General features: G+C 37.6%; 1 protein-coding gene across 7 annotated transcripts in view; it reads left to right on the top strand.

The window, feature by feature from the left end:
* gramd4a (GRAM domain containing 4a) overlaps nucleotides 1–22,760 on the top strand; it is a 156,303-nt gene that overhangs the window by 104,348 nt on the left and 29,195 nt on the right. For 6 of the 7 annotated variants that reach the window (XM_072562558.1, XM_072562557.1, XM_072562555.1 and 3 more), the window contains 10 exons: nucleotides 127–259; nucleotides 2,190–2,215; nucleotides 3,273–3,364; nucleotides 7,046–7,137; nucleotides 10,491–10,539; nucleotides 11,162–11,233; nucleotides 14,967–15,010; nucleotides 15,106–15,215; nucleotides 21,492–21,646; nucleotides 22,203–22,220. In XM_072562558.1, coding sequence (XP_072418659.1) covers nucleotides 127–259; nucleotides 2,190–2,215; nucleotides 3,273–3,364; nucleotides 7,046–7,137; nucleotides 10,491–10,539; nucleotides 11,162–11,233; nucleotides 14,967–15,010; nucleotides 15,106–15,215; nucleotides 21,492–21,646; nucleotides 22,203–22,220 — 791 coding nt within the window. The remainder of the gene's footprint in view (nucleotides 1–126; nucleotides 260–2,189; nucleotides 2,216–3,272; nucleotides 3,365–7,045; nucleotides 7,138–10,490; nucleotides 10,540–11,161; nucleotides 11,234–14,966; nucleotides 15,011–15,105; nucleotides 15,216–21,491; nucleotides 21,647–22,202; nucleotides 22,221–22,760) is intronic. The other variant, XM_072562556.1, reaches the window with a different exon arrangement.

A 22,760-nucleotide genomic window follows, 5' to 3' on the forward strand; every position in this document is an offset into this window, starting at 1 on the left:
TAGCATAAAAATTCATTAAACTATTACAATTTTTATTTTAAATCTCCCAATTTAGTTAATTGGGACTAAATTAAATGGAATAAGAGTTTTGTACTTGCTGATTATTTAAACTTCAAAATTTTCTAGAGAAACGTGGTAAGACATTCTACTCCAAGATTCAAAAATGGTTCTTCGAGAAGTTTTCAGAGTATATTGAAGATTTTCAATTCCAAAAACAAGAAAATCCTGTAGAAACTGAAGAACCACTTAGTGCTAAACGGTAGGAAAACAAACTTTGATAAATCAAAATGTATTCAAAGACAAATTGTATCCAGTGTTACAGTATAGTCGTCTTCAGTTATCTCTACTACAGTATTTTAGCTTGATTCCCTGGTCAATTTTTATTTGTCTATGGTGCTGAATATTTTGGTAGAGCTGAAGATGTTCTGAGAGATATAAATCCTTTGTTCCATCAGTATTGTTTTTTGGATTCCTTTTGGAATCAGTTTGGATTCCTTTTAGATATTGATAGATGTTTGCATATCCTTGTTACATTGAGTTAAGATGGGTAAAGTGATTTCTTGGCTTATCCTCTTAGACTGTATGTAGCTCAGTACTAAAACCAAGTCCACCAACATCCTTGAGTAACAAATAAAGGGCTGGTTTATTGCATTTTAATATTTATTTAAAGCAAAGGTGCAAAGTTGATTTATGAAAAAGTCCAACTGTGCAAATATACATAGTTAACTTTCTTGAAAACTAAAGACTCCTCCAAATTCTGCAGTGTAATCATAAGAGGTACTTTGACCAATAAGTAATTTGGGAAAAAAGGATTATTCATCGACTGCCCAAATGTTGCTCTGTAACTGAAGTCACTAGAACACAGTGGACAAACAGGAGGCTGGAAGAACACAGCAAGCCAGGCAGCATCAGGAGGTGAAGAAGTCAAACTTTTGAGTATAACCCTTCTTAAACCTGAAACATTGACTTCTGCACCTCATGTTGCTGCCTGGCTTGCTGTGTTCTTCCAGCCGCCTGTTTGTCTACTTTGGATTACAGCAACTGCAGCTTTTTTTTTGCCTTGAACTGGAACCTACAAGCTATTGCCGCTGGGGTTTCTTCCTGGCTCCAGAATGTCTGGCTGAATTCTTTTGATTTGGTGACAGTGGTCATAGATTCTAGCTCTTCCTTTAAGAACTCTTGGATTGTTGCAATGAAGATACCTCCTCCAGGAACCCTCTACTTGTGGTGATGACATATTCCAGTGGGTTTACAACCCTCAAAGTTTCAGAAAAAAAATGTTAACGATAGAGGGAGAGCAAAGGTTATTGCTGCAGACATTTATCTGTCCGATTGGCTGTTCAAATTCATTAGCTTAATTGCATTCAAACTAGGTCATGTGATCTCTCCCTGAGAGTATTGTAGACTCTGACTCCAGTGGAGCAGCTTACATTCTTTGCAAATGCAACAATATTTCCTGCTGCAGCCAGTCCACTTTACTTTCTGAAGTGTTCCTTACAAAACATGTAAGTTATGAATATATGTCCAATCAATGATGGTCTAGATTAATGTTTCAGATAACACACCACATCTTTATACTATTGTATGTAACTTACAAAATACCAGTTTTTAAAAACCAAAATGAAAACCTTGCTCTCATTTAGTATATCATTTAAATTGTTGAGGAATTTTATTTTAGTTGCTGCTTCTTACAATATATTGTAATTTCCATCAGTAAGAGGAGCTGTAGTTGGCGAGAGGTGTTTTCTCCATGTATGAGATACTCTCAGAATGGATCCATGAAACAGCGGCTGCCCATTTTAAGTATCTAAGGGCTATTTTAATAATTAATGTCTGTCATCCTCTAAAGTCTTTATTGAAAGAAATTAAACTGCAGCAAAAGGTTCAGATAATTGCTAACTTTGAAAAAGCAAATAGTGGAGTTAACAAGTTCTTTTTAGTCAATATCCTTCCCTTTGTCCTGGAGGCATTTTGAATATAAAACCAAGTATGCTACTTGTGAATGAGGCAACTACTTTGACATTTGATGTGTTTTGAACACTTTACAGGACCTGAAAATGTGAGGGAAATTAAAGTTTTAACGTTTGGGTTAGTATCTGAAGACATATTTACAGTTAGTGTGTATCTTCATGTTTAAGACGACTAATTATGACTTGAAATTAGTGTCTCCTCAATTTATATTTCTTTAGGTTAACTGAAAATATGAGAAGATTAAGTAAGTGAATTTCATTTGCATACACATTATGTTGTCAGGAGACAATGAGTTTCTACTTTTGCTATGTGTGAAAAGGGCATGGGATTATTGGAATCATGATTGGAAACTATATTTTTCACCTTTTATACTTTTTTTTTGAAGAGCGTTATAATGCATATTTAGAAATGCATTTTATTTCAAAGCCAATTGTGTTTTGATACTGATATTAACACATCAGATAAAATGCTCACCCACAGATTAGAGTATGAATATCTGTGGTTGTTTTTGGGGTTCTTGAATGTAATTGAGTATGTATCTTAAAGTGCTTATCGTAAAATATTCCACCACTTTGGTCTATGCTTGATACCATTCTCTGCACAAGTCTGAATTGATCAGGGTTGGGTAAAAAGAGTGTGTTATTGTAGTTTGACTGCGTTTTAGAAACCTGTGATCTGATGTTAAAAATCACACATTACCAGGTTATAGTCCAACAGGTTTAATTGGAAGCACACTAGCTTTCGGAGCGACGCTCCTTTATCAGGTGATTGACAATCACCTGATGAAGGAGCGTCGCTCTGAAAGCTAGTGTGTTTCCAATTAAACCTGTTGGACTATAACCTGGTATTGTGTGATTTTTAACTTTGTACACCCCAGTCCAACACTGGCATCTCCAAATCATGTGATCTGATGAGGTGTCTTACGTTTCACATTTTGAACAAAACAGTTACAAAATGTAATTCCAGAAATATTCTATAGTGATGAAGGTTAGCGCTCAAACTGGGAAAAATAAGAACATACATTTGTTGTGGATTCAATCATCAGATTACTGTGGTGCAATTCCAAGCTAGTAAGAGCTCTCGAATACTTTAACAACATTAAATGTTTAACAATACAGCTTATGGGTATGTAATTTTATTGGATTTTTTAAAAATTAATATTTTTGGGCTTAATCTTAAGTACTCAGGATCCAGATCAAAATATTTTACAATTAATAAATTTTGTCTGTGATTTGGGGGTGGAGAATGTATATGGTTTATAAAATTGGCTACAGAATCACTATTTTTACATTTACTTTCAGAACGTGGTGCCAAGCCAGTTACCAGTTTCTTAAAGAACCTGTCAGCCTTATCAAATTGGCACTCTGTATACACTTCAGTAATTGCCTTTATTGTAAGTAGTCATTGGTAACATGTTAAGTATGATATTGTACATTCATACTTGGGCTGAATTGCATGGGGATCCTAAACCTCTGAAATCCCTGGAGAAATCTTTCTACACCATTTTTTGGTGATTTTTCAGAGAAGCAGTGGGAGATTGGAGATTTATGGAAATTTCATATGACTGTTGGTGTCTGTCGCAATTATCTAATGCTACTGGCATTTCATAATTATTGGATATTGAAGCTATTTCCTTTTGTTGAATATCCTCAATCACTGACAGCTGAGGAACCTGGGAACAAAAGTAGGCCATTTCACAGTGAACCTATTGGGAGTGACAAGGTGGCTCAGTGATTACCTCTGCTACCACTTAGGGCCAGAGATTAGATTCTAGCCTCGGATACTGGATTAGTGGTGCTGGAAGAGCACAGCAGTTCAGGCAGCATCCAACGAGCAGCGAAATCAACGTTTCGGGCAAAAGCCCTTAGCCTCGGATGGCTGTCTGTGTCGAGTTTGCGCATTTTCCCTGTGTCTGTGTGGGTTTCCTCCCACGGTTCAAAGATGTGTAGGTTAGGTGGATTGGTTATGCTTGCTTACGCATAGTGTTCAGGAGTGTGCAGGCTAAGTGGATCAGCCATAGAGGATGCAGAGTTACAGGGATAAGGTGGATCTGGGTGGGATGCTCTTTGAAGGGTTGTATGGACTCGATGGGATAAATAGTCAGCTTCCACACTGGAGGGATTTTAAGTTCTAATGTTCTTATTCAGCATTCAATGAGATCATAGCTGATCAGGTAGATCTCCATCTACCTGACAGCGCTCTATCCCTTGATAACCTAGGATAGCAAAAGTCTGAGATTTAAACTTACTAATTAAGTTACTATCCACTTTGCGAATTTCACACTTCTACCAGTATTAAGAAGTGTTACCTAACTTACCCTCTGAATGGCCTGTTAAATAAGTAGTTTTGTCCTAGATTAACCTGGCAGCGTAAAGAGTCTTTCAAATTTCTCTATAAATTTAATTCAAAATCCAAAAAACCTCAACCAGATTTCCTGAACTTTCTGTATTCCAAATATACTAGCCTTGTTTATGTAAATTTTCTTTTCTTTTAACCTTTGGATTCTTTGTAACAATCTGGTGAGACTGTTCTGCATTTTTTCCAAAGCCTGCTGTATGATTATCTGCCTAGAACTGTGTACACTTCTCCAGATATGATCGAATTAGGGTGCTATATAGTTAAGTAGAAAAGAATCTCACTCTTTCTAACCAGTGGAATATATCCAGAGACTAACTATTAGCTTTTCTATTTGCTTTTGAACGTATATAATCACTACATTTTAGTGATCTGCGTACATGGGCCATTAGATCTCTTTAGAGCTACACTGTACCTAGTTTTTCACGATTGAAAAAAATGTTTGCATTTGTTATATGGTTCAAAATGGATGCTCTCATATTAAAATTCATCTGCTAGAGTTTCACCTATTCCTGTAAGCCAACAGTATCTCATTATCTTATGTTGCCTTCCACAATACATAGTATGCCACCTGTGTCTCTGTCATTGGCAAGTTTGCATTTAAGACTTGCTTATGTTACCTAAGTCATCAATAAGAATAGCAAATCATTGAAGCCCCAGCCCAGATCCTTGTTGGAAATCAATTATCACTGTCCTCTATTCAAATACATATTCATTATCTTACTAATCAGACCTGTAATTATCCAATACTTCAGTGAACTTTACTGACGTTTAGCTAAAATTGATGTGAAGCGTTATTGAATGCCTTCTGAATATCTTTAAAGACTAGATCTACAGTTTTCCTCTGTTAACTTTTTTTCTGAAAAATTCAATTATGCTATGTTTATTAAACATTAATTAACCCTTACAAATCCATCTTGGATCTAGAATAATTCATGTTCTCTTGAATCTCAATCACTTTCTCATGTCTGACATGAACCCAGTATGTTTGTAATGGGTTTCTCCCCTGCTTTTTTAAAATAGTGGAGGTACACTTGTAATTTTCCATTGTAAAGGGACAAGTCCTTTGAAAGAAAGAGCTTATGGTTAAAGTATCTACAATTTTCTAACCTATCCCCTTTATCATGGTGTTGGAAACTATCATTTTTTGTTTCTAACACTATATTTTAGTTAATTTTAATTTCAGGAAATGCTGGCTAAGCTATATAGTACTCTGTTACTGGCCATTTTGAGGCGGTAGAGCAAAATAGGTTGTTTAGTGGCTACTGCTTCAAATCCACAGTAGGAGACAGTACCTGAGTTACCCTTCCCACTGCCCCCCCCCCCACCCCCAAAAGAATGCTAGCATCCTTTTAGAAACAGTAATGCCCAGTCTTTGTTGATGAGAAGTGGCAGTAGCTAAGTCCATTTGTATTATATTTTACACCAAATAACTGTTGTCACGAACTTAATAGTGTAAAGAGCTGCAGGAATGTATCCCTAATATAAATACTGAGTAAGAGGCAGCACAGTGGCACAGTAGTTAGCACTGCTGCCTCCCAGCGCCAGGGAGCCAGTTTTGATTCCACTCTTGGACAGTTGTCTACATGGGTTTCTTCTGGGTGCTCCAGTTTTCTCCCACAGTCCAAGGATGTGCAGGTTAGGTATATTGCCATGCTAAATTGCCCACAGTGTCCAGGGATGTGCAGGCTAAATGTGTTAGCTATGAGAAATGCAGAGTGATAGGGTAGGGGGGTGGGTCTGGGTGCGATGCTCTTTGGTGTGGTCTTTGATGGCCTGCTTCCACACTGTAGGAATTCTATGACTCTGAGGCCTTTTTGTATGCTGCTGCTGGAGGTTCATGTCACTTTGCTACCTATTGATTTTTTTTTGTTAAACAGGTTTGAAGTTCTCCCAGAAATTTAATGGTTCCCCTCTAAGGAATTCCTTTATTATGGTATGCAGAAGATGTAGATATGTAAGGGACAAAATTGTAGACTTTCAAGTATACACTCATTAGGGTTACAGACCAAACAAGTCTACTTGAGATTTTTCTGTTTATCAGTGCTTCATATCCATACATAATACATTTAAGCATTTTGGGACATAAGTTAACTCCTGTCTAAGAACCTGAAGCACCTATCCCCAATAGAATAATATATCCTGTATGTCTGGAATTCCTTTGCCACTGAATTACTTGAATTCCTGCATGTCTTATGAGCCCTGATAGCAAAATGACTTACTGCCAGCTTATGGGAGGCTCAATCTCTTCCCAGACTTCAACTATTGGCTGGCCTCACACGTTGTCCATTATGGGTAAATCACCTCAGAAAGTTAGAGTGATCAGAGTAGCTCACTGGCTGTTTGTAGGTGAGGATTCCAGGTGGTCCCAATGGTGAATGAAGAATGAGAAGCAAGACTCCTTCAATAGATAGCACTATTACAGTATAGACAGGCAATGATATTGCTAGAGATCTGGCTTATTTTAAATTTATAAAAATGCCAAATGAATGTTGCAACTTTTTTTAAAGGAACCCTCAGTACTGATATTTGTTGAGATTTGCATTTATTAAATTGTAACTCATGAATGTGGCATTTTAGTTAGTGCTTTTTAAGTAAATATTTGTGGGCTGTGTTGCAAATATTAACTCAATTCATGAGTGCTGAGTGTTTTGCTAATGTGGGAAGGGAGAGGGCAGCTTTGTGTTCTGCATGATTGTAACACTCTCTTGTCTTTCAGATCTACATGAATGCTGTATGGCATGGCTGGGCCATTCCAATGTTCTTATTTCTAGCCATTTTGAGGTTGTCTCTAAATTATCTCATAGCAAGGTATTAACACTTATGTTTCCCACTGCTGTCTAAAATTTGCAAGATCTAATGACACTTTTAATACTTTTTTGTAATGGGCAAGTTTACATTAAGCCTTGGATTCATCAATGCTGTGGCATAGAGTTAGCAACTAGTATGTTTTAATGAAATGGTTTCTAAGTCTCCTACTATTGAAGCTAGTACAGTGTACACCTACAATATACGTTATACTTGTGTTGCATCTACAAGTTGAAAGTTTCTGAACAAAGTTTCTGTTTGAAATTATTTCTAAAATTATCTCTCGCTGCTTTGTTAGAACTTCAGTTTAGTAACAGACTGGTACATTATGTGGCTTTCTTGGTTAAAATGTAAGTTAGTGGGAATGTCCAAATAATTAGTGGTTAAGATAATTTGGCGCAGTTTTAAATCTAGAAAATGGGTAAACAAAGAGTTTAAGATTGAATCTTTACTCCAATTTGCCCAGTTATGACTTTAATGTAGGCAGAGTAGAAGATGAGTGACCAACACTTTCCTAGAAGGGAAATTGACACTTGCCAAGTGTTATATTGATGCAACACACCTCATTCTTATGAACCCTTTGAAGTTGAACTCTGCTCATTTGGGTGTTGCTGGTCTTGGTAATCCCTAGGCTGAACTGAGGCTGAGGACAGCTTGGTCAAGAGGTAAGCACCTTTACACTGACCTGCTGGATCCGTTATGCCTTTGTGAGCAACCCTATGTGGTTGTGCCGTCAGATCCAGGAACTCCCATCACCTGGAGCAGACACTGTCTGGCCCTATGGTCTCCTCTTGTTTGCTCCCTATCTGACTTGAAGTTAATGTTAAGTAATTCAAACCATATGATGAAGCAGGAACCTAGGTACAGATATTCTCTATTAACAAAAATTTATTTGGCTTATATGAGGTCTCTCAGTTACACCCATTGCTCAGTTCCACTTGTCTCCTCTTTGTATGTGTGACACACGCATATATATTCACAGATATTTTTTAATCACTTGTTCTGATTTTTTAAAAATCAACTTGTTCACGTGTTATGATCAGTGGAGCTTGAACCTGGATGTTCTGTCCTAGAGGTAGGGACATTACCACTTTGCCACAAGATTCCTTGCATACATCAGTCTGTTCAGACATGTCTATGGAGCAGGTGGGACTTGAACCCAGACCTTCTGGCCCAGAATTAACAGCACCACCACTGCACTACAAGACCTCCTTGTATGCACACACAGATTTTTAATTTTATTTTAAATGTACCTCTTCACAGATTTTATGACATATGCCGGTGGGACTTGAATCCAGGTCTCCTGATGCAGAAGTAGGGGCATTGCCTTTGCTCCACAAGAGCCTAATCCTATACAACAGAGAAATGTTCTAAGCAACCTGTTCAGAGATGCTATTACACATCTTTGGAGCTGGTGGGACTTGAATTGCAGCCTTCTGGCTCATAAGAAGGAATACTACCACTGCATCACAAGAGCCCCCACCCAGAATTAATTATTTAACACTGATCACCTTTTTATCCTTTAACTACTTGTCAAACTAGCAAAGGTGACATATAGAAGTCTGTAAATGTTTATACAAAGGAAGAAATCAGTAAAAGTAAACTTCACGGACTGATTGGATGAATTATCATGGAGAATAAGGAAATAGCAGAAGTAATAACAATCTACTGTGGATCTGTCTTCATGATAGAAAACACCAAACCATTCCAGAAATAGTGGGGAACTAAGAATCACGTGGAAGTGAATACATTTGAGAAATTATTGTTTATTAAATAATATTTACCGAAAGATACTGTAAAATAATAAAACTTAAAATGCAAACAAATCCCATGGACTAGATCATTTGTATGCTAGGGTTTTAAAGAAGTGGTTGCAACGATAGTGCGCACATTAGTTTTGGTTTTTTTGGAAATGTGAAGATTTTAAAACAACACTCCCTCTTGGAAGGCAGCAAACTTAACTCCATGACTCAAGTCAGAAAAAAGATGGTGGAGAATTTGGGATTTAATATAGCACTTAGAAAAATCATAATATGATTAGACAGAGTTAACATAAAACTATTGATGAGAAATTGTGTTTGACAATTGTTGGAATTTCTTGAGATTTAACTAATGGGAGGTTAAAAGGGGACCAGTGGGTGCACTGTTTATATAGACTTTGAAAATGCATTCAATGAGGTGGAATATGAGTTTATTTTAAAAAACAATCCTGGGATTATGATCATTAGCTTGGATTGGTGATTGGTTAGCAAGAAAACAGAAGGAATAAATGTGTAATTTTCAGCTAGCAAGCTGTAACTATTGCAATTCCTCAAGGATCCATATTTGGGCTTCACCAATTTGCAGTCTATATCAACGAATCTCTCCAGAGCCAACTTGCAGAGTGAACAGGATATCTGACACTCCAGCTTTATTTGTCAGCCAGGGCTCCCTGATTGGACCAGATTAACAGCCCTAATCAGGGAGGTCCTATCCAAGAGGTCGACATGGCTGACCTCATTACAATCACTACACTGAGGTTATGAATAAATGCAAATATTCCTTTTTATTATGGTTTGCAGTTGAAATTTCACCTCTGATTTACACTTGAAACTGCCTGTTGAAAGTTGAGCTGTTTTAGTTAGTTCTGTACTGGACCATTGTTTGAATATACAAGGAAAGAGAGAATGTTTTGGTGTGTGAGAAATTGGCTTATCTGCCAAATATACTTGCTATTACTTGATTGGAATGCAAATAATTAGTACCTGATGCGAAGCTTCCGAAAGTTCGAGTGACTTGTTTCGGAAAGATTAGAATGATAAATAAATTAGTGATTACATTATTCATTAGACAGGTCGAAAAAGTGTGTATTTGACCAACATCTCATAATGCTGATCGAACAAAAAGCCCAATTTAGATCAATTCTTCATAAAGTAGAAAATACCCTTTCACTACCAGAGCCCCATAAGGTGACCCGAGTTTATTACCTTTGTAGATGTAAGAATTTTAAATTTGTAAATAGTTTGCAGTGTAAACTATAAATTCAGCAAATCCACAGTAACACTTTTTACATTTTTAAAAAATGACAAAATAGTAGCAAATATATATAACTTTGAATAAATATTTGATATTTGCTAAAAGTTGATCATTCGACAAATAAGTTTCTTTTGAAGTTTGATTGGTGCAAAAAGTAAGTATGTGTGTCAGAGAGAAACAAAGCTGGCAGTTGTTGTGACTGTGAACTTTGTGTTTCTCTGGACGTACAGGAGCAGTTAATGAAAATTGTTAACTGCTTCTAATTTGGCAAATTACAACTTGTATGATTTGTAGATTTTGTTTTATGTATCTTCAGTAACTATTTTTTCTGGGTCTTGCAGGGGTTGGAGGATTCAATGGAGCATTGTGCCTGAAGTATCAGATCCTGTGGTAATATTAACATTTCTTACATTTTTAAGTTTAGTTATAGCAGTTATGGAATTTTTCTTTCAGTAAGTCAGTAAATGTCTGATTTGGATTTGATTTTTGCTGTTATCAACCTGTAACTTTCAAATTTTTGACATCCTTGAACTTTTCATTTCTGGGGAATGTAATGTTGGCTTTTGGTAGAGTTGGCCAATTACATTGTTCTCTTTGGTATCTATCTAGACCCTCACAACCCTGCACATACATGTGTGTCTTTCTGTATGAATCATGCAAAATTGCTTCCCTCATCTGGAGGTATTTTTGGAATAAAACTGAATCTGAAACTATTCCATCTCAGATGTCACTTTTGTAATAGGTACAGCTTTTAACCTCCATCATCTTGGTCTTCATTAATTCCCAAAATTTTTACTAATTTGTGATTGGTTATTATCAATTCTACAATTCTTGTTCTGTCTACAAAGAGTGAGGAAAATGAATATTTGTACCTTTGCAGCAAACACAAAAGATTATATTTCAATTAAAAACTAATTGTCATATTATCCTGTAATAGAGTGGATTGTTCAGTGTTTTGCTTATATATTCATTTGAGATGTTCTATACCAAATACAAAATTTGTTCCTTACAGGAGCCTTCAAAAGAAGATCTTACTGTATCTGAAAAGTTCCAGCTTGTGCTTGATGTAGCACAAAAAGCACAGGTAGTTTGCTAACACAGTTTGGAGGGATTTGCACATATTATCTATCAAAGGTCCAGATTGCTTATTCTGTTTTGTTGCCATGGTTGTAAATAATCTTTGTCTTACATTTTTGAGTTTCTTTCATATATTTTAGTCAATTACTTTTCTTGTTTTAAATCTTTTAGAAGTCTCACTTTAGCTCGGTAAATTGTACCCTTGCCCCTATCAGAAAGTTGTTACTTCATGCCCTACTACTATTTAATCAGGCTGTTTTTCAGTTGCATGTTGGTGGCAAATTTCTTGTTATGTTTTAAGCTGAAGCTTTATCAACGTGGTGTTCAAAGAAGACCAAGGAGTTCCCCGGTCTTTGTTAGTATTTCTTTCCTCACTCAACTTCACCAAAAAATCTCAATCTGTCATTCACTTCATTGTTTGTGGAATTCTACTATAGTCAATTTGGTGATTTTTTTTTAGCTAAATATTGTACAACAAAACTGCAGCTAAAACTAAAACACTGACTTTGAAATACTTTTAAACATTCAGTAAAGGTGCAAGCTTGTCCTTTTTCAAAACCAACAGGATTGCACAGCAAAGTAATTCCTATTTGTAGTTAAGTATGATAACTTTGAGTATACAACTCAAGAACTGCACAACTAGCTTGTGTTGCTGATTTACTCAAGGGTGTTGTGATTGCAGAATTTGGAATCTTCTAAATGACAGTATGATCCAGCAGTAAGTATTTGTAGCACAATTAACTTTGGTTCATTGAGCTAGAGGCTGAACTGCAGATTGTGCAATGTGACAGGGAAGGAGGAAAGTTACTTGGGCACTTTCCAGCAAGAGGTTTCCGCTGACATCCCTTAGGGGTAGGGTCTTTTGACTTGGTCACTAGTCAGGGAAGGAAAGCTCTAACTGAGAAAAGAAGATAAGAGGGGCTCGGAGGATAAGGGGACCAAGTGGACTCAAGTCCAGGAATTTCAGCCTTTCAAATTGTTCAGTAGGTTGGAGTTTTTTCAGCGTGTTTTGATTACTAAGGGCTGCAAGATGGATTTTATAATGTCCTGTGACAGGGAATATAGGAAGTTATTTATGTGGGCAGTGACAGTAGAAGGCAATACAATGAGGGAGATTGGTATTGCTGTCTGCAACAAAGAATGTGGGTCCAGATGGCTGTGTTACCCACCTGGTCCCAGAGTTCTGGACATTTGTTCAGGGCTTGTCTTCAAAAGGTTAAAGGTTATCAGGCAAAGTCAACATGGTTTTGTGAAAAGAAAATTACGTTTAACCATTTATTGAAAATTTTGAGGAACTAACAAGTGCTTTGGGGAAAGAGGAACTGGTGAACACACAAGACTTGGATTTCCAGAAGGCACTTAATAAGGTGCCACATCAAAGATTATTGATTTATTTTCATCAAACACAAGATTGATGAAACATCGGCAGTAACATGTTGGCATGGATGGAAGATTGGTTAGCTAACAGGTAACAGTGTAGGCATAAATGGGTCATTTTCTGGTTGGCAAAATGTAATGAATGATATGTCACCGCATCCAGTGCTGGGGCCTTGAATTTTTTATCGTTTATAGAAATGACTTAAATGAAGGAATCAAAAGTATAGTTGCTAAATTTGCTAATAACACAAAGAAAGGTTGGAAAATAAGTTGTAAAGAGGCTACAAAGAGATATTATGTTTAGGTACGCAATGATGTAAATGACTATAATGTGGGAAAATGGGAATTTGTCCATTTTGGCCGGTAAAATAAAGCATATCATATAATTGGTGAGAAATTGCGCAGCTCTGATCTGGTTGTCCTGATGCATAATTGTAAAAGTTTAGTCTTGGGTACAGGAAATGATTAGGAAAACTAATAAAATGTGATTGTTTATTGCAAGGGGAATTGAATGCAAAAGAATGGAGGTTATGCTTTATTTGTATAGGGCGTTGGTGAGCTCACATCTGAAGGACTAGGTATAGTGTTGGATGGATAAATGTAAATGAGTTAGAAACAGTTAGGAGAAGATTCACCAGGTTAATCCATCAAATGAGTAGGTTGTCTTATGACAAAAAACTGACATTGTAAACTCATTTACTGGAGGTTAAGAGAATGAGGGGGATCTTGATTATAATATGAGACCTGGTTGAATTGAAAGGGATATTTTTCTTTTGTGGGTGAATCTAGAATTAGCGGTCAGTATTTAAAAATAAAGAGTTATCCATTGGAGGCGCAGATAAGGAGAATATTTTTTCATGGACATTCTTGAGTCTTTAGAACTAAGTCAATTCTTGACGAGCAAGACAGGAGAAAAGTTATTTGGGTAGGTTGGAATATAGAGTAATCAGATCAGCCATGACCTTATTAATGTTGGAGCAGCCTTAAGGAAGTGAGTGGTCTACTTTGCTGTTCATATGTCAATTTCATTTGCCCCATCAGAGTTTCAGTACATCTTGCCATTTCTTTTTCTCTCATTTACACTTCTGGAATCCTTTTGAAAGCACCTATGCTACTTATCTCGACTGCTGTTTGCAGTAGGGAGTTCTACATCTTAATCACTGGAATGAAGATTTGTTTTATTTAATTATTGTATTAGGTGTATCTCTCTTATATTCATACCTGTTGTTAGATTCTGCTACAAATCTTCTCTGCATCTGATTTAACGTGGCTTCACCTTTTTTTAAAATTAGATCAATTGCGTTAAAGTGATTTGTAAAATTCTGCTGAATTTGTAAATCAAGGAATAGATTGTTAACCTAACATTATTCGAATATTGTGTAAAAGTTGAATTGAAAAATTATTCAACATCTTTTAAATAACTGCAGTACCTTTCATGCAAAAAGCATATGTTGAATGCAAATATCCCCCAGTTTTCAAAATAGTAGATTTTGAACTGACTTTTCAGAGCAGACAGAGCCAGAAGTGAAACCATTTCTTGCAGTATATTATGGTGGTACAATTCAATCCATTAGTGCTGAAAATTTGACAGGGAAAAATGCCAAGAAATTTGTACAGTTATAGCTGCTCAGTCAGTGCCTAAAACTGTTTAACATTTGCAGTTGTGAAGATCCTTTTTTGAGGGAGTTGTCACCAGGGATAGAATTTACCATTAAATTTAATCACATTGTTGCCAAGGACAAAAGGCATTGAAATGTTACAAATAAATAATTTCAAAGCATGTTTTCAAGAGGGTTCAATTGCAGAGCCAAATAAATACTTCGCCGTTGTGGCATGATCCACAAAAGCCTTGTTTGCTGATCCCAAATCTTATGATATTCAAACGAAATGTAAAAAGTTGTCTTGTTTTCCATTTGAAAGATGAGTTGTGTTGAATGCTAATGCTTTGATTTGCATCAGAACTTTAAAAAAAATAATAATTGTTGTATTATGTGGGTACATTCAAGTTAATACTTAACACGTAAGTTATTCTGGACTTTAATTGGATAAACTAATTCATGAATAGGTGGAAAAATAAATGCCATTTTGAAAAGTTAAATGTAAAGTATTAAATTATATTTTACTTTGTCTTGCAGTTATTTTAGAAATCTTGCTATAATGTTGCATATTGGAGTTTATTGTAATAATCTTGAATATGTTTTGAGTCCTTTTCTGTTAGCTGTGCAGAAAAGAGTTTGAACTTTCTAGGCCATTGCATGCATTTAGTGTCACAAAGATATATCATTAACTCCATACATAATAGTTTGATTGTTTTTCAGTAACCTATTTTAGGTGGATAAAACTTTTTAAAATTTAAATTGCAGAATCTTTTTGGCAAGATGGCAGACGTATTGGAAAAAATTAAGAAGTAAGCTTTTCACTTGCTATATCTAATTTTGATAGCAGAAAAGACAACTGTTGAAAATCCTCACCAAAATTTTGATATGTTTTTAAATTTTACAGCTTATTTATGTGGGTGCATCCAGAAATAACACAGAAGTTGTATATGGGCTTGTGGATCCTCTTTATTGCTTCTTGCTTCTTTCCATACAGAATTCTGGGCCTCTTCATAGGTAAGTAATAGTATACAATTATCTTTTTAAATGTTTTTTAAAAATGAATTTCAACTGTAAACGTTAACTGGTATTTTGAATGTAATTGATATCTGCAGTGACCTCTGGCTGCAAAGTTAAATAGTCCTTTCCTCATAAAGAACATAGAACATAGAAAAGTGCAGTTCAGAACAAGCCTTTTGGCCCACGATGTTGTGCCGAGATTTAATCTTAATGTAAAATATAATAAGTTAATCTATACACCCCTCAACTCCATGCTGTCCATGTGCATGTCCAGCAGTTGCTTAAATGTCCTCAATGACTCTGCTTTCACCACCACAGCTGTCAACGAATTCCATGCATTCACAACTCTGTGCGTAAAGAACCTACCTCTGACGTTTCCTTTATACCTTCCTCCTAATATCTTCAAACTATGACTCCTCGTACCAGTCAATCCTGCCCTGGGGAAAGGTCTCTGGCTATTGAATCTATCTATTCCACTCATTATCTTGTATACCTCGATCAGTCCTCCTCCTCCTCCTCCTCCTCCTCTCCCCCCCCTAGGAACGTCCGAACCTATCGTCCTAAGGCAAGACCTCCAGTCCAGGCAACATCCTGGTGAACCTTCTTTGCACCCTCCCCAAAGCCGCTGTACCGGTCCTATAGAGGGTCGACCAGAACTGGACACCAACTGTGGTCTCACCAGGCTCTCGTAGAGCTGTAGCAAAACCTCGTGGCTCTTAAACCTGATCCCCCTGCTAATGAAAGCCAAAACACCACATGCCTTCTTAACAACCCTATCCACTTGGGTGACCACTTTGAGGGATCCATGTACTTGCACACCTAGATCCCTCTGTTCCTCCACACTGCCAAGAATCCTGTCTTTAATCCTATATTCAGCATTCAAGTTTGACCTTCCAAAATGCATCACTTCGCATTTATCCAGGTTGAACTCCGTCTGCCATTTCTCAGCCCAGCTCTGCATTATGTCACACTGCAGTCTGCAGTAGCTTCGATACTATTGACGATACCTCCAACCATTGTGTCATCTGCAAATTTACTAATCCACCCCTCAACCTCCTCATCCAAGTCATTTATAAAAACTACAAAGAGCAGAGGCCCAAGAACAGAGCCCTGCGCGAACCCACTAAACACTGACCTCCAGGCAGAATACTTTCCATCTAAACCACTCTCTGCCTTCTGTCAACTAGCCAATTCTGAACCCAGATAGCCAAATCTCCCTGTATCCCATTCATTCTGACTTTATGATTGAGCCTACCGTGGGGAACCTTATCAAATGCCTTGCTGAAGTCCACATACACCACATCCACTGCTCGACCTTTGTCGACCTGTCTTGTCACCATCTCTAAGAACTCAATAAGATTTCTGAGGCATGACCTGCCCCTCTCAAAGCCATGCTGACTGCCTAATCACACTATGCTTTGCCAAGTAGTCATAAATCCTATCCCTCAGAAATCTTTCCAAAACTTTGCTGACCACAGACATAAGTCTGGCTGGTCTGTAATTGCCAGGGAATTCCCTATTACCCTTCTTGAAAAGAGGAATAACATTTGCCTCCTTCCAATCCTCCGGTACAACTTCCATGGAGAGTGAGGAGGCAAATATCCTCACCAGCGGCTTAGCAACCTCCTTTCTCACTTCCTGGAGCAGCCTATGATAAATCTGGTCTGACCCTAGGGACTTATCAATTTTAATGTTTTCTAATATTTCCAGCACATCGACTTCATCTGGTCAAGACTGTATCCCAGCTCGTCAAAGTTTTCATTCACAACAAGGTCCCTTTCCTTGGTGAAACCAAAGCAAAAATCTCATTTAGGGCTTCCCCTACCTGCTTAGACTCCACGCACAAGTTCCCTCCTCTATCCCTGATCGGCCCTACCTTCTCCCTGATCATTCTCTTATTCCTCACGTATGTGTAAAATGCCTTTGAGTTCTCCCTAATCCTCCTTGCCAAGCCTTTTTCGTGCCCCATCCATTTCTGAGTTCCTTTCTAGCAAGCCTGTAATCCTCTAAAGCTGTGCTCGATCCTTGTTTCTTCCACCTTATGCAACCTGCCATCTTCCATTTGATGAGAAGATTCACTGTTCTTGTCATCCAAGTTTCCTTAATCTTACCCTTTCTTACCAGTCTCAGAGGAACAAATTCATGCATTGCTCGCAACAACTGCTCCTTTAGTAGTCTCCACATGTTTGCTGTGCCCTTTCTGTGGAACAGTTGCTCCCAGTCTGTACTTTCCAACTCCTGTCTGATGATAGTGTCACAATTTCCTTTTCCCCAATTTAATATCTTCCCTCAGTAATTGCTCTTTTCCCACGCCAAGGTTATGGTAAATGTGAGGCAGTTGTGACCACTGTCATCAAAGTGTTCTCCCACTGCAAGATATGACACTGTCCTGGCTCATTGCTGAACACTAAATCCAAAATGGCCTCTCCCCTTGTCATTCTGTCTACGCACTGAGTAAACACACCTGACAAAAACTGCTCCATCCAAACCATCTGCACTTAGGAGGTTCCAATCGATATTGGGAAAGTTGAAATTGCCCATAACAACAACCCATCGACTTCTGCATTTTTCCAGAATCTTCCCGCCTATGAGTTCTTCAATCTCTCTACTGCTATTAGGTGGTCTGTAGAAAACCCCAATGCAGTGGCTGTTCCTAACTTCCACCCATACTGACTCAGTAGACAAACCTTCCTCAACAACCTTCGTTTCTGTAGCTGTAATGCACTCTCTGATAGCAATGCTACACCCCCTCCTCTTTTTCCACCCTCCCTGTTCTTTTTAAACATTCTAAACCCTGGAACATCAAGCAACCATTCCTGCTCCTGTGAAACTCCTGTTATGGCCACAGCATCGTGGCCCCAAGTACTGATACATGCTCTAAGTTCGTCACTCTTATTTCGGAAACTCCTTGCGTTAAAGCAAACACACTTTAACCGATCCCTTTGTTTCATAGCATGAGAAACCTTCCCAATAGATTCACTGCATCCTGTCACTGCTCCATCTGCAACTGTCCCCCTCTCAGGCATGTAGCTCTGATTCCCACCCCCCTGCCAAACTAGTTTAAACCTTCCCTCCTGAATCACACGAGCAAATATTCTAAGAACATTACATAGAATTGAGCACGCCTACACATGCAGGTACATGGTCTCCATACTTCAAAAGTGTCAAATTAGATCTGATCACTGAAAGCACATTTTGCTGACTATGCATATGTTTAGTACATTTACCAGAAGACAATGTTTGGCAAGGTGCTCTCAAGATTGAATTACTTTGCAGTGTTCAGTTTTGATGCTCACTCAAATAATAGTTACTTTGCCAAAATTGCGGAGTGAATCTGCTACTTGTGCATTTAAATTAGCTTTCAAGAAAAGTTTGGACAATATTAACTCAAAGTGACGGGAATCTTCTATTTAAGAATTCTGTTCTTTGGCTGTCAAAATAAAACAAAACTGGAATTTAAAGGTGAGTCAGAATGGTGTTTTCTGTTGGTATTTTCTTTAATTGTCGTTGCTAAATTATTTCATGTTGGTTTTCAGCTTTTCTTCCTGACCCTGTACTATCTGATGCTATTAATACTGCCTTCTGTACTTCAAATCTGCTGACATCACCATTTTCCTCAAAAATTTATTTACTTTTTCTTGAAAGGTGCCACCCCAACTCCATCCTCACGAAGTTCCTCAAAGGTATTGTTTCTTCCATTACCAATGCCAAACTTCCTGCCTCCATGTTTCAAACCTTCCATTCAGGTTTTCAACAATGCTGCAGTACCGAAGCAACCCTTTTTCAAGTGATAAATCAAATATTACCATGTTAGTGTTAGGCTGTCTCTTCTCATTATTCTCAATCCCTCTGTAACCAGGTTTGACTGGTTGATCGTTCAGTCTTCCCACATTTCTCCTTCAACATCCTCTGGGTAGAGCTTCTCTTGTTGCTTCCTTCTTAACTATGAAGTGATTACCCAGGAATCATTTGCAGTGTTTCTCTTCCCACTCCTGCTGTTACCTTTGGAATCAACTATTCTTTGCCACCTTCCAATTTTCATTTGCATGCTTCCTCTGAAGGCACCATCAAAAACAGAGTATGAGGTTCTACATGAACTTTGACAAGACCCTCTTCTTTCATAACACCATCCCTGAAAATTTGGCTCTTGCTTTGAATTGTCATGCTGTTTCTTTGACATCCTGGATGAGCAGAAATTTCCTCCAACAGAATGTAAGGCTGACTCATACAGACTGAAGTTAACAGCTTTATAAACTCCGTTCCTTAGCTACTGATTTCATTTGCAACTCTACAACTCTGAGCAGCCAACTACATATCACCAAGATTGCCTACTTCCATTTCCATAATATCTCTTGGCTCTGCTCTCCCTCAACCTATTCACAGCTGAGACCCTTATCCATGTCTTCCATTGACTTCAGTTGTCTGGGCTCTAAGTTCTGCAATTCTCTCCCGAAGTGTCTCAACCTCAGTACTGCTCTTTCTCCCCTTTAAGAACTTGCTTCAAACCAACTTCTTTGATCATCTGCCCAAATGGCTTCTTATGTAGTCAAGCATCACATTTTGTGAGAGAATGCTCTTATGAGATGCTCAGAATGTTTTATTCGATTGTAAATGCTATATGACTGCAAATAGTTATGATTGTAGAATGGCATTTTTGACCGAATACGTTCTTTAACATTCTCGTTAACATTCTTTAACCTTCTTTCCCAGTTACCAAAAATCAAACTCAAGCTAGTATTTTTCCTACTTTAGTGTCAGGAAGAGAATCAAGTACAGAAAGGAAGTAGTGATTATTTTAAATAAGTGTGAAGTTGCATCAAGACACTATTCAAAAGAGCCACAACACACAATACACCAAAACTGCAAAAAGAGGAAGAAGAACACCTATACAACGTATTCGCCCAAAACTGATACCCGCGCAATTTCATCAACAGATGCCTAAGGGAAAGACAACGGAATGAGGACATGCTGCAACCCAAAGGACTAGCCACACTACCATACATCAAGAGTATTTCTGAACTGACAGCCAGACTACTGCGACCACTAGGACTCATAACAGCACACAAACCAACAGCCACTCTCAGACAACAACTCACCAGAACGAAGGACCCGATACCCAGCATGAGCAAAACCAATGTAGTGTACAAAATCCCATGCAAGGACTGCACAAAACACTACATAGGACAAACGGGAAGACAGCTAACGATCCGCATCCATGAACACCAACTCATCACGAAACGACACGACCAGCTATCCTTAGTAGCCACACACGCAGATGACAAGCAACATGAATTCGACTGGGACAACACTAATATTATAGGACAAGCCAAACAGAACAGTCAGGGAATTCCTAGAGGCATGGCACTCATCCACAGATTCAATCAATAAACACATCGACCTGGACCCAATATACTGACCACTGCAGCGGACAGCTCTAACTGATAACAGGAAGCGGCAGAGACAAACCACTATAAATGCTGGAGGAAACATCACAGAAGCGCTTCATAGGAGGCTCCCAAGTACCGAGGATGTCACCTAGACAGGGGGTGAAACGTCTGCAACACAAATTCCCAGATTGGCGAACAGAACCACAACAACGAGCACCCGAGCTACAAATCTTCTCACAGACTTTGAATATAGTTGACTTTCTGTACTTGAACTGGAAGTAGGTATGATCCAAACTGGACTTGCTCTATTTTATATCTCAATTTCTAGTTAGATGACTACCTGAAAATCTGATGGTTTTCAAAGATGCAGTGAGTTCTTTTTCGTAGAAAAAAGCATCAGTCTCTCTGAAAAGTGACTCTAATCAAGTAGATTTGGGATGATCAAAGTCATTCTAAGATACTAGAATGCATGCACAGAGCCAAAGTTATGCATATGTTTGTATATTCAGGTAATTTTCCTGTTATATAATCAACATAGTATTCTTCAGTACATAAATGGTGATCTTAGATTATTTTCATATGGTGTTATTTTATTCCTTTGATATAGTATGCTCTTTGAATCTTTCTGGGACTTTGTGATACTGAATAAATGTCAAAATATGAGACAGCATGTAGCCTTGTTTGAGAATTGTTGAATAATTTATTTTACATGAATCCAAGTTATGTAAGTTGATTTGAATTGAAAAATAAGTTTCAAATAACCACTTGCGTATGAGTGAAATTTGTATATGTATATGCTTTACTGTAATTCATAGTTTGACTTTAAACAAGATTATATCTTGTTCTTAATTATTTTAATCCAATTCATTACTTCATTCTGTTTTAGGACTTTATGCAGGAGTAAAATTTTTTCTCATTGACTTCATCTTCAAACGATGCCCAAGGCTTCGAGAAAAATATGATACTCCTTACATTGTGTGGAAGAATTTGCCCACAGACCCCCAGTTGAAGGAAAGATCAAATGCAGTACTGATGAGACGGGTAGGTACTTTTGGTTAAACAATCTTGTTTTAGTTCTTGTTTTTAAAAAAAAATCACCAAGATCCTGGTTACTGGCTAGAACACAGTTAACAATTTTTTTTAACATGTTGATATACTGATTGCACTTGCTGTTCAAACAAATTTATCAACAAATTTATTAATACAACAAAAGTACAGTGTAGTTACAAGTAATGTTAATTCCTCAGTTCTACCTCTGTAGAACTAACTACACAAAAGTTATTTTCTAAGTTTTTTTGCTTGTTATCTGTAGTTAAGATCAAGAAATACAACACTAAAGAAATCTAATTATTTTTCCATGATTGGAAGCAGCCAATCTGTTATTGGTCCAGCCCTTAACCACCATTAACAAGTTTCTAATTTAGTTCGGTTGTATATTTATGTATGTTTGTGTGTGTGTGTTTGAGAGAGAGAGAAAGGAGAATGTGCTGGGCTAGGTATAGTTTAGAAAGCTAATTGATTAAATTTAGCACCTGTAGAGTAGCCACAATATCATTTGTCTCTGTTACATATGTTTTATTGTTTCTTTTCCTGCTAGCTGTCAGGGTTTGAAAAGGTACGGTTAAAGTCTCTAAAAGTTTTAAGTATATTGTGTAGTTTTAAAATTGTCCGTATTCATAAATTTAAGGATTATTTATTGGGTTTTGATATTGAGTGAAGTGTGATCTTGTTGAAATTGTTATGTTTTGTCTTGTTTGTATTAGTACTGTTAAATAGCTTAGTAATTTGCTTGTCGTGGAAAGTGTTAGGACTATGAAAGGTGTTTTGAAAGTTACATGTTAAAAACTTACTTGACAAAACCATCTGATGCATTTTACTGCAGTGTTTTTTTTCTGTATTTTCTTTGAGAGTCCAACTGTGTAGCTTCTTATCTTAGATTACATTACAGTGTGGAAACAGGCCCTTCAGCCCAACAAGTCCACACCGACCCGCCGAAGCGCAACCCACCCATACCCCTACCCCTACATTTACCCCTTACCTAACACTACAGGCAATTTAGTATGGCCAATTCATCTGACCTGCACATCTTTGGACTGTGGGAGGAAACCGGAGCACCCGGGCGGCACGGTGGCACAGTGGTTAGCACTGCTGCCTC

This window comes from Chiloscyllium punctatum, chromosome 44 (genome assembly GCF_047496795.1).
Source record: "Chiloscyllium punctatum isolate Juve2018m chromosome 44, sChiPun1.3, whole genome shotgun sequence".
Taxonomy (NCBI): domain Eukaryota; kingdom Metazoa; phylum Chordata; class Chondrichthyes; order Orectolobiformes; family Hemiscylliidae; genus Chiloscyllium; species Chiloscyllium punctatum.